This window comes from Ipomoea triloba, chromosome 4, assembly GCF_003576645.1.
Source record: "Ipomoea triloba cultivar NCNSP0323 chromosome 4, ASM357664v1".
NCBI classification, from domain to species: domain Eukaryota; kingdom Viridiplantae; phylum Streptophyta; class Magnoliopsida; order Solanales; family Convolvulaceae; genus Ipomoea; species Ipomoea triloba.
The window spans coordinates 16,509,472-16,520,739 of NC_044919.1; the positions used below are offsets into that span (position 1 = coordinate 16,509,472).

The 11,268-nt window shown below is 36.4% G+C and overlaps 1 protein-coding gene across 1 annotated transcript; it reads right to left on the reverse strand.

The window, feature by feature from the left end:
* Positions 1-7,659: 7,659 nt before the first annotated feature.
* On the reverse strand, positions 7,660-10,327 carry LOC116015291 (50S ribosomal protein L28, chloroplastic). The gene is made up of 2 exons (XM_031255331.1): positions 10,070-10,327; positions 7,660-8,066 (listed from the first exon to the last, which is right to left on the reverse strand). The coding sequence occupies exons 1-2, from the start codon at positions 10,293-10,295 to the stop codon at positions 7,834-7,836; spliced, it is 459 nt and encodes a 152-aa protein (XP_031111191.1). The 5' UTR covers positions 10,296-10,327; the 3' UTR covers positions 7,660-7,833.
* Between the last annotated feature and the right edge of the window lie 941 nt (positions 10,328-11,268).

Below are 11,268 nucleotides of genomic sequence, written 5' to 3' on the forward strand. Positions count from 1 at the left end.
CATGGTTGGTCCATCTTCTAGTTAGCTCTTTGTCTTCTCTTGCGACTGCTTCACGATCTCGAACCTACTCAATTCTTTTCAAACATATCAATTGATAGAACTCTTAAAAGTGTTAGCACATCAAAGCATAAATACCATAAATTGCTTCACAACAAGGCATTAATCAACGCCAAACAACCCCCGAATAGACCTTTAACCATAGGTATCTTTGGCACTTATCATGTACCTAAAGTCCAAGTATTCCAAGACCTCAAGGCTTACGAGTTTGAGATGTGCTCGAGGAGTGACGAAGAGTCAACCAAACTAAAGAGCGCCGCCTTAATTGCCAACCAGCCAACAACTTCATCAAGGTCAAACTCTAACCCTACTATATTTTTATCTGATGAATAGTTTGCGTTGTTTGTTAGGAAATTCTAAAGATTCATGAGGAAGACTAACTCTCAAAATAATCAAGCCAGTTTATCATCATCAACGAAAAGATCTTCTAAAAGGTCACATGAGAGAGCACCCGGTTCAAGAATCAAGGAACCGAGAAGTACTAAAGTCTATGCTATATTTGTAGGATACTAGGGCACTTTAAAGCTGAATGTCCCTATCCAGTTGTGAGCAAGCATCAAATGACCCCAAGAGCTCAAAACTGTAGAACACTCCCGGAGGAACGAGTGGTAAATCGTTGAGGAGTAATCCGAAGAGTAACTCGAGAAGTGAGCGTCAGATAAAGGCACTCATATCGGATGAGCCCGAAGAGTTGTTCGAACAGTCGAAATCATCTAGCTCGAGTGATGAAAGTGAATGCTCAGGTGATGAGAAATGACTTATTTGCCTATTCGCTGAAAAAAAAATCAGACGAAGAGTTATGGTTGATGGCCAAAGAAAATGAGGTAAATTCTCAATCCTCATCTCAATGCAGTTCTAATTCAAGTTTATGTGATCTTATGGATTCAGTTCTTAAACTGATGAGGGATTTGGAAAATGTGAAAAATGCTCAATCCAAACTTAAGGAGGAAAATGATCGACTCATGGTTGAACGTGAGATTTTCAAAAGTATCATTGTAAAAAATTCTAAAATGATTCTCAAACTCAGCTAGTTCGAGACACAAATTATCCAACTTAAGGATGAATGTAAAGCAAGAGAAGTGCAAGAAAATAACTTACGTGAGGTCATAACCACTTTTACTAATTCTTCCAAAATGATAGATAAAATGGTAAGTGTGCAAAGAACAATTGGAGATAAAGTAGGTCTTAGCTTTGATCCTAGCTCTCCCTCACATCTAAAATTGACCAAACTAACAGATCCTTCAACAAATAGAGGCTTAATGTCTGTTTTTGTTCAAGTCAAGACAGTGTAGCTGATTCTTGAGAAGTAGTTGATAAAGGAAAAGCGCTACAAACGAACAGTCAACCGAATGGTCTGACTACTTTTAAGGTTGTGGAACCTCAGAAGAGTAACAATTCGAATGGTAACCCAAAAAGTAGTCGAAGTACTATACAGAATAGACCATGTAGTAGCAAACTAAAGGTCAACCTACGAAAAGTCATCCAACGAAGAGTAACTCTCATAGAGGTAGACCTAATAACTACTCGAGAAGACATCTGAACAGGTTCTCGAAAGGTCAACCCGAAAGGTTCAATAAACCCAAAGGTTCATTAGAAGATTAATGAGGGGTGCCGGAAGGTTATTTCATTCTAATGTGCTAAAACCCCAAGTTATGTCAAATGGTCCATGAACCTATGTCAAAAGCAAGATTTGAAAGGTTTCATAGACTAAAGGAACAATTTTATTTTAGGGTGCGTAGCTATGTGCTAAAACCCCAAGTTAACAGAACATACGTACCTAAAAACCCAAAGAATTTCAAAATATCCCTTTTAATTATAAGTATGCTTACCTTGTTTCAAATGGCTACTATTCGCCTAGTTCCAGAATAATGGGACCAAGGTTTCGAGGTATACCTAGACTCACTAACTCCCAAGGACCCAATAAAAGTATGGGTACCTAATCAAATTAATTGTTGACTTCAGGAAAACAGGAATATATGTGGTACATCGATAGTGGATGCTCAAGGCATATGACCCAATGACCGGCAATAAGTCAAATCTTGTCAACTTTTGAATAATCAATGGATTGAGAGTTATATTTGGTAGTGATGAAACAAATGGTCAAACCAAGGGAATAAGAGAACTCACTAAGAATGGATTAACTATAAAGGGCGTGTCTTATCTAGAAGGATTGAAGTTCAATATACTATGTACTAGTTAATTTTGTGAGAAGGGATATATAGTTGAATTCACGAAAGATGGATGCTTTTTGATCAACGAAGAGTCAATGGAAACTATTCTTTCAACAAGAAAGAGCAAGAACATGTATGTTGTGGTTTAACCAAATTTTTGCTTAGTTGCTAAAGGCAAATCTAATCTAAGTTGGGAATGGCACAACACGCTCAACCATCTCAATTTCAAAGCCATCATATGACCAAACTAGCAAGGAAAAGAATTGGTAGAACATTTACCAAACATTACTTACAATAAAGACAAGATTTGTGAAGCATGTCAAAAAGGGAAACAAATCAATTCATCATTTAAGTCAAAATCCATGAACTCGTCTTCTAGACCTTTGAGTCTACTCCATATGGATTTGTTTGGATCTGTTGATCTACTGAGCCTAAGTGGAAGAAAATATACTTTAGTGGTAGTAGGTAGTAGATGACTACACTAAATATACTTGGACTTTGTTCTTGAAGAAAAAGAACGAAACCGAGAAGTTGCTACCCGAATTGTTGAAGCAACTACAAAACAAAAAAGGATAAACCATTGTCAAAATCATATCAAATCAAGGAAGCGAGTTTGTAAACCAAGTAATCAAAGATTTCTATGGTTAGAACGGTATTCTTCATCAACTATCCGCAGCAAGGATGCCTCAACAAAATGGAGTCGATGAAAGAAAAAACTGAACACTTAAGGAAGCCGTAAGGTCAATGATTGCACTTTCTGAATTACCTAAGAGATTTTGGGCTGAAGTTATTAAAACAGTATGTTACACCAAAAATAGGTTTATAATTCACAAAGTTCATAGGAAGGCACCCTACGAACTATGGAAAGGCAAGAAACCTGTTGTGAGCTACTTCCACATATTCGGTAGTAAGTGTTTTATTCACAACAACGAAAAGTCACACCTTAAGACATTTGATGAAAAAGTTAACGAAGGGTTATTTCTTGGATATTCTGTAGTTCTACTACTAGCAAGGCCTTCAAAGTGCTCAACAAAAGAACAATGGTTGTAGAATAATTCATACATATGATGTTTGATAAAACATGCATGAGTGACATAGCTTGTTTTCATAGTGGTGATTGTGCGTGTGTCAAAAGATAAAGAATTTAAACAGAAAGTCTTGACTCCCCGAGTGTTGGTCTCGAAGGAGGCAATGCGGGAGATTGCTATGCTTTTAATCAAAGGAATGCGTCGTGGGACATGTGAGGTTGTTGAAGAGTGTGAATGGAATTTAGACAGTGTGTGTGCAAAGGAAGTAACTAAAATTGAAGTAACAAATAATAAGAAATAAGGGAATGAATTGTGCTATCTATGTTGCCTCACTGTGTGTCTTTAGTCGTGGAATATTGGTTCAAATCGTGTTGGCTATTCAAGAGTGTGTTCTCTTAGTCTTCTTCCACCTTTGTGTACTAGGGCTTCTTAGGCTTAGGAGTACCATTTGGCAACCAAAAACCCTAAGAGACTTTTTATCAAACACCTAGGTTTCACACCTTCCTACTATTCCTAATCAAGGAATTCCATAGGATCTAAGGTTGCAAAAGCTATATCCTAACTCAAATTAATATCATGATAGTCAAGATCTCAAACTCTTAAGAGATTGGCCAAATCTACTCAAGATCAAACCACATCAACAATCCATAGACAAGAATAGATCTCCAACAACAAATGAATCAAGTCCACAATAATAATTAGGAAATCACACTAAGCAAGCATAGATTCACACAACTCAATGCCTAGATAGAATTAGCTAAGCATATTCATGAATTCAAAATCATAAACCTAATTCAATCTAAGAATAAGAGATGCAAATAGAAATAGAAATAAGATGCGCAATAGAAATCACCTAGTAAAATGGAATTGTAACTTCAATCCAAGCTTTTGATCTTCACTTCTTCATACAAAAATGGAAATCTCTATAATGTAAATCTAAGGAATTGTCTAAGAGAAATTCTAAAAAGAGAACTATTTTGGGAACCTCCAACTCTCTAAGAAAAAGAACTCCCTGAAAAATCCTATCTACCTTCCTTAAATAGCCTCCCCAAAATTGCCCTATTTTAATTTCCTCCGCACTGTCTCATCCACGCGTGGATGGCCACGTGGATGGGTACTGGAATTCATCCACGTGGGCTCCACGCGTAGATGGGACTTCCTGGGCCTCCCGGGACTTCTTTCATGCTCTGAATGCTTGTTACGCTCATTTACCTTGGCGAGCGGCTCCCGGGACTTGTAGAATGTTCTAAAAACATACAAAAGATAGCTTTGCACGTAGTTAGCTTATTAAAGCACAAATTGTCATGGATTAGTCATAAAACGACACCGAAACGCTATTAAAACTATTCTGATCTAGACCTAAATATAGTCATCTTGGGAGCTTATCAATGAGTCATTGAGTCGAAGAGTAGATGATCTAACTAAAGAAGTCGAATAGTTAGATATTCGAGCAGTGGATTAGCCAGCTCAAAGAGTTGTTTCCGACCAGTTATTTCAAGTGCCCAGCAACGAACAGTTAGATCGAGCAGTGAGCGTCAAACAGTCAGACCAAATAGTAGACAATGGCAGTATTCGGATACCAAGTCAGTTGCTCAGAGAGTCAGATGAAGCTACACTAACAAATATTCATGTAGTAGATGAAAACACAACTCTAATCGACTTTCAACCAGATTTAAGGTGGTTAAGGGATCATCTACCATATCAAGTCATTGGAGATATTCATGAAGGAGTAAAAAAAGGTCATCTATTCGAGAAAGCATGATGACGTGTTTTCATTCACAAATAGAGCCCAAAATGGTTGAAAAAGCTTTAGCAAATGCAGATTGGATTCAAGCCATGCAAGAAGAACTTCATCAATTTGAAAGAAATGACATATGGGAGCTAGTTTCTAGACTTTCGCACCAAAATGTTATTAGAACGAAGTAGGTATTTAGGAACAAAAAGGATGAACGAGGAGTCATTGTTAGGAAGAAGGCTCGACTAGTTTTTAAAGGCTATTGCTAAGAGGATGGCATTGATTTTGATGAAACCTTCTCTCTACTGGCAAGATTGGAAGCTATAAGAATTTTTCTAGCTTATGTTGCACACAAGGACTTCACAGTATTACAAATGGACGCTAAAAGTGCTTTCCTAAATGGATTATTATAGGAAGAAGTCTACATAGAGCAACCCTCAGGATATATGGTGAATATGGGTGAAGATAAGGTCTGCAAGCTGAAAAAGGTCTTGTATGGATTGAAACAAGTACCAAGAGCTTGGTATGACACCTACTCGTGTTTCCTAATCAAATGTGGATTCATGAAATGTCAAGTTGACAAAACCCTATTCCGAACCAAGGATGGTGAGCACATTCTCTTAGTCCAAATTTATGTTGATAACATAATTTTTGGCGGCACCAATCCATCTTGTGCGAGAAGTTGTCCAAGTGTAGAGTAAATTCGAGATGAGCATGATGGGAGAACTTAACTATTTCTTGGGATTACAAGTTAAGCAAAGCAAAGAAGGAATCTTCATCAACCAAGCAAAGTACACCAAGGATTTAATAAAAAAGTTTGGTGTTGATGGGACGTCTTCAGTTAAAATTCCTATGAACACTTCATTGCAAATGGACGTTGACAGCGAAGGAAAAGAGGTTGATCAAGCCAAGTATAGAGGAATTATTGGCTCATTACTATATCTTACAACAAGCAGACCGAACATTTCGTTTGTAGTAGGAGTTTGTACTAGATTTCAGTCAAATCCGAAGCAAAGTCATCTAATAGCAGCCAAGAAGATCCTAAGATATCTTAAGGGTATGCAAAGTATTGGACTTTGGTATCCGAAAGATGGATCATTCGAGTTAATTTGCTATTAGGATGCAGATTTTGCCGGTTGCAAAATTGATCACAAAAGCACTCCAGGCACATGCCAATTTTTGGGTGGAAGACTTAGTGTCATGGTTTAGTAAGAAGCAAAACTCAATTGCTACAAGTACAACTGAAGTCGAGTATGTAGCTGCCAGAAGTTGTTGTGTTCAAGTGTTATAGATGAAACAACAACTCAAGGATTATGGTGTTGAAGCCCAATGAGATTATCATAAAGTGTGATAACACCAGTGCTATAGCCACAACTCATAATCTAGTGCTGGTTAAGAAGTACCTTCGAATGGTGGTTCGAATTGTCAAAAGACAAGTAATGCAAATCCAGATGATTGAAGAGTATTCGAAGTACAATAAGGGTCGAATAGTAAATGCTTCGAATGGTTAAGATGACCGCATGGTCAATAAGCAATGGTTGAATGGTCAAGAGAACTCCGAATGGTTAAGGTGACTAAATGGTAGGTTGAACAATCGAACAGTTAAAAAGGTCAAATGGTTTGAAAGTCGAACAGTAAGGTCAAATTGATAAGAATAAATTTCAAGAAGTCAGAGAACAACTAAAAGGCTAAAAGTGCGTAATTCAAGGAGACATGGGGAATGTGGCAAGCGGAAAGCTCTCTGAACCGTTATGGTAACCTTTATTATTACTTTAATTACGATTCTTAACAAGTGGCAAAACGGTTCCCACTTGTGCACGTCTCTAAAAAGTCTGACACTAGACTTGATGTGCATTTAATATTCTCTCTCTTATTTAATGCTCTCATCTTTTTGCTTATTCCCTTTCCTTATCAAAAAAAAAAAAAAGGATGATTGTACTTTAGAGCATCCTTACTAGTTTAAGTTATTTGGTGTCCACGTAGGAAAGAGATTAGGAGGAGGGAAGAAGCAAATAAAAAAAATAAAAAGAAGAAAGAAGAAAGTTGACAACATCAGAAAAAGCAAAATAATAATAATAATAATAATAATAATAATAATAAAGCATTGCAGATTTACGCGCCAGCTAGGAGCGCAGCAGGTGCACGAAACGCGCACCTGCGACATTCATCTGCAAATTTCTCTGCGAGCTGGATCTGTAAAAATACATTCATTTGCAGAAGTAAAAAACTTGAAAAAAAAAACCCATTCCACACTAATGAAAAACCAATCCCAAATTTTTTGTTCTGTAAAAACCAAATAATATCCACAGATGTGGATGCTTTTATACCCAAGACAAAACATATATACCTTTGAACATCAAATTTATCAGGCATTTGTTTAGAATTGGAAATAGTTGTTAAATGACCATTTGCTCTGCTCTGCCCTGTCCTGCATAATCATCTTATTTGGCTAACCAACCATAGATTTCTAGAGCTTTTTTTGGAATTTGATTCCCAATCTCTCTTTGTTGTGTTCCTAGACTGGTGTTCTTTCTCAAACATCAGTGAATTAAAAAAACACAGACCAGTCAATATCAAAATCAACAATAGCTTTTTCCAAAAGTTCCCAATGCTTTGTATTTTTCTTGCATCCTGATGGATAGATTTACCATTTTGTTTAACAAATTTATACAGATTTAAGGAACTTCAATTTGGAACAAGAAATATCCCATACAAATACTATCATTTGTGTAGGTATTTTACTTACAAATTAATGGGAAAAAGAAAGTCATGAGTTCATTTAATACATAAGCAACAAACATCAATCCACACATATCAAGCAAAAAACAAGGTGATTATCATTCTATTCTTTGCTGAGATCGATTCCAGCCTTCTTAGCAACAGCATCAAGTCCGTTCTTTTCTATTGTCTTTAACGCCTTTGTTGACAGGCGCAGTTTCACATAACGCTTCCCAGCTTCCCACCAAAGCTTTTTGTATTGAAGGTTCACAAATTGCAACCTTTTTGTCTTGTGGTTTGAATGAGAAACTTTGTTTGCCTTGTTGGCCTTCTTCCCTGTGAAGGGACACACTCTGCCTGAAAATCAATACAATCCATTAGTTTCCACTTTCCTGTATTTCTCCATATGTTTTTGTAACAATAATAGAATGGATATATGCAAAAGCACAATTTGTTTTCCCCATTTACAGTTTGTATCACAGAAAACAAGGTTATTGCTAAAAAAAATGCCATGGTTTACTGATGCAGCAATCCTGATTTCATGAATTACCCCATCCTAGTTCAATCATTCCTTTTTCTAAACAACCATAATCTGACTTAATAGAGAGATCATGTCTTAAAATAAATCACATGGTTAGCTTTTGCAAATATATTGTTAAGTTAAAAGATAGGGAAAATGGCCAAATAAGTCCTTAAACTATTTGGGATAAGTCAATTTCACCTTTGAATTACAAAAAAGTTTCAAATTAGCCCTCGACCTCTTTAAAACTGCAATTAGCACTTTTAGCAAAAAGTTTCACATTACCGTTTGCCATTACCGTTTGCCCGTTTGGTAACCTTATTATGGTTGATCAGTTGATGTGACAATTTTTTTATTTTTTAATTTATATAATTAGATAAAAAACTTATATATATATATATGTGTGTGTGTGTGTGTGTGTGTGTGTAAATATAAAAGGAAAAAAAGGGACCAAAGTCCTCATCCATAATCGCCATGGACTTGAAGGATGACGATGTCGTCCTTTGTCCATGGTGGCTGTCTGTCCTTCTGGACGAATGGGTTTGGCTGTCACAGCCAAACCGGCCAGCTGGCCGGCATGTTTTTTTTCTTTATTTATTTAATTTAAATAAATAATTTTTTTAAAAAAATTAAACTAGTCTACATGGCGTCCATGTATACAAGAAAAATTCCACATAACTGTCACGTCAACATAATCTGTAATAGTAAGACTTACAGGTAAAAAGGTGCTAATTGCGCTTTTCTTTTTTTGAAAGTTTGAGGGCTAATATGAATGTTTTTCTAGTTTAAGAGTGCAATCAACTTATACCAAGTAGTTTAAGGGCTTATTTGGCCCCTCTCCTAAAAGATATCCTTTGGTTACTCTACTCAAGGTTCAATTTGGAAATAAGTCAAAGAGAATCGTTGATTTTCATGGCTGAAGAGTATGCTGTCATATGCATGGTTACATATGCCAAGAAAAGATGAAAAACATATAATATTTCACAAGATGATCGAACTGAAGACATGAAGTCTAATAGCAAGTTAGAAACTAGAAAGTACTTCTAAGCCAAATGTTTTCCATTGCATCTGTTTGTTACATTTATCTTACACACCTTAAGGACAAAAAGAAGTGGATGAAACACAGTACACTAAACCTACTCCCTAATATTTGCATTTGTTAAAGTAAGAAAAGTGAAACAAATTCTTGGAATTAGGTCACAGAGAATGTACATATCCTAAAATGCAGCCCAACCAAAGCAAAACATCTAATCATCCATTTCTCTATGCCCCCGCAAAGATAAACATTATCAATAATAGGATCACTTCAAACCTACAAAAGTAAGATCAAAACCATTAACCCCTTAACCTGGGTGTGGTTGAGTGGAAGGGATTCATCCATCTTTAACCAAATGTCAAGGGTTCGATCCTTGACTTTGGGTATGGAATCGTCTTAAATCTCCAGGCCTGATGTCTCACCCATTGTGTCCAACGGTGGAATCCTTGGGTATACCCAAAAAATCATTAACCCCTTACCCTTACTTACCTCACAGAAACTTTTTAATTGTTTAAGACCAATGCACAACATGTTTTTACTAAGAGCTGCTATGTGCAATTGTGCATTCTAAATTACAGCTCAAAAAGCAAATAAGAACTAAAAGCATCATTTCCAAAATGCTATACATTACTTCCTCTTTTGGAGAATAAAATATTCCACGAAATCAGGGTTTTGGTTGATAGAAAATATTTTCACATTTTGAATAAACATTTATCAATTTCAGTAGCAAGGCTTCACATTGGATTCAAATCTAACCATGAGAATAATACACACAAATAAAGGAGATAAAGCAGAGGGATTTACGAGCAATGGGTTGTAGAGAGGGACGGAGAGGAGCGGAGATTGGAGTTGGAATCTGACAGTGGTTGTACGAAATCTTGATACCACTCAACTGCGAAGCTATAAACCCTAGCTCCTCCTGCTGCTTCTTGATTGAGAATAGAGCCGCCGTCGATTTGGAGGCTGGCGCCTTGAAGTGGCGCCCCAACGCCGGTCCTCCCACGCTCACTATTGCCGTTGATGCTGCCATTTCAAACGTAACCACAAAACTTTATCCTGAATTCTATCTACTTACTCTTACATATATATATGGTAAGTAATAAACTACGGTAAGCTTCGTCATCTGACCATTTATTTTTTTGGCATCTTTTAATTCGACCCTTAAATTGCAAAGTCTTAAAATTTAGACCCTTAAAGTTGGCCTGCATTTAAAACAATTAAGAATAGGAAAAATTGCATTTTTGTCCTCCAATTATACTCCTAGTATAGACTTAACGCCTAAATTATACACATAATCATCTTTAACTTTTAAGTTATGCGCAAAGTAGAGATTTTAATTTTTCGAGGACTATTTTTGTTACTAACATGTCACTTAATAAAGTGGTGAATTTAGTCTTTTAAGGGCTAAACTTGCCACTTTGCGCATAATTTAGCGTTTAAATATGGTCACATATATAACTCAAAAACTAAGTATGTACAGCATGTATATCTGTAGGACTAAAAACACAATTTTTCCTTAAAATATTGACCATAATAATATAATTTTTTGAGTGATACTTAAATGCATTTATAATTAGTTGATTATATCTAAATAAATTTGCTAAAAATAATATATTATATTATTAAATAAAGAAAAAAAAAGTCAAATACACTGACAAGATAATTGGACAAGGTACTAAACCCGACCCAGTGCACTCTTGGTCTAACCCATCAAAGTAGTGAAGGCAATCAAACAGTAACGGTCAAAGAGAGTAGGTGGAACGGTTGCAAGTGCCACACAGGCACACACTTATTAAAGAGCACCGCCTCATCAAAGAACATGAGTTATGGAGGAGAGCGTCTCAGTTACTAAGGAGTCAAGACACTTATTGAGAGGAGCCGTTGCACTTATTTGGAGGTCGTTGTGCCCATAAATATTGTGACCATTACCACTAGTATAGAAGTTGACCCCATGTATCAACAAGGGAGGGACATGCTCAAAAGATTATACTCTAAACATAGCA

Bases quoted from the DNA above. Each gene is read 5' to 3' on its own strand.
- LOC116015291 (XM_031255331.1), bottom strand. From the start codon at position 10,295: ATGGCAGCATCAACGGCAATAGTGAGCGTGGGAGGACCGGCGTTGGGG. The intron at 8,067-10,069 runs GTAAATCCCTCT...ATTGATTTTCAG, and splicing joins CTCTCTACAACCCATTGCTC to GCAGAGTGTGTCCCTTCACA.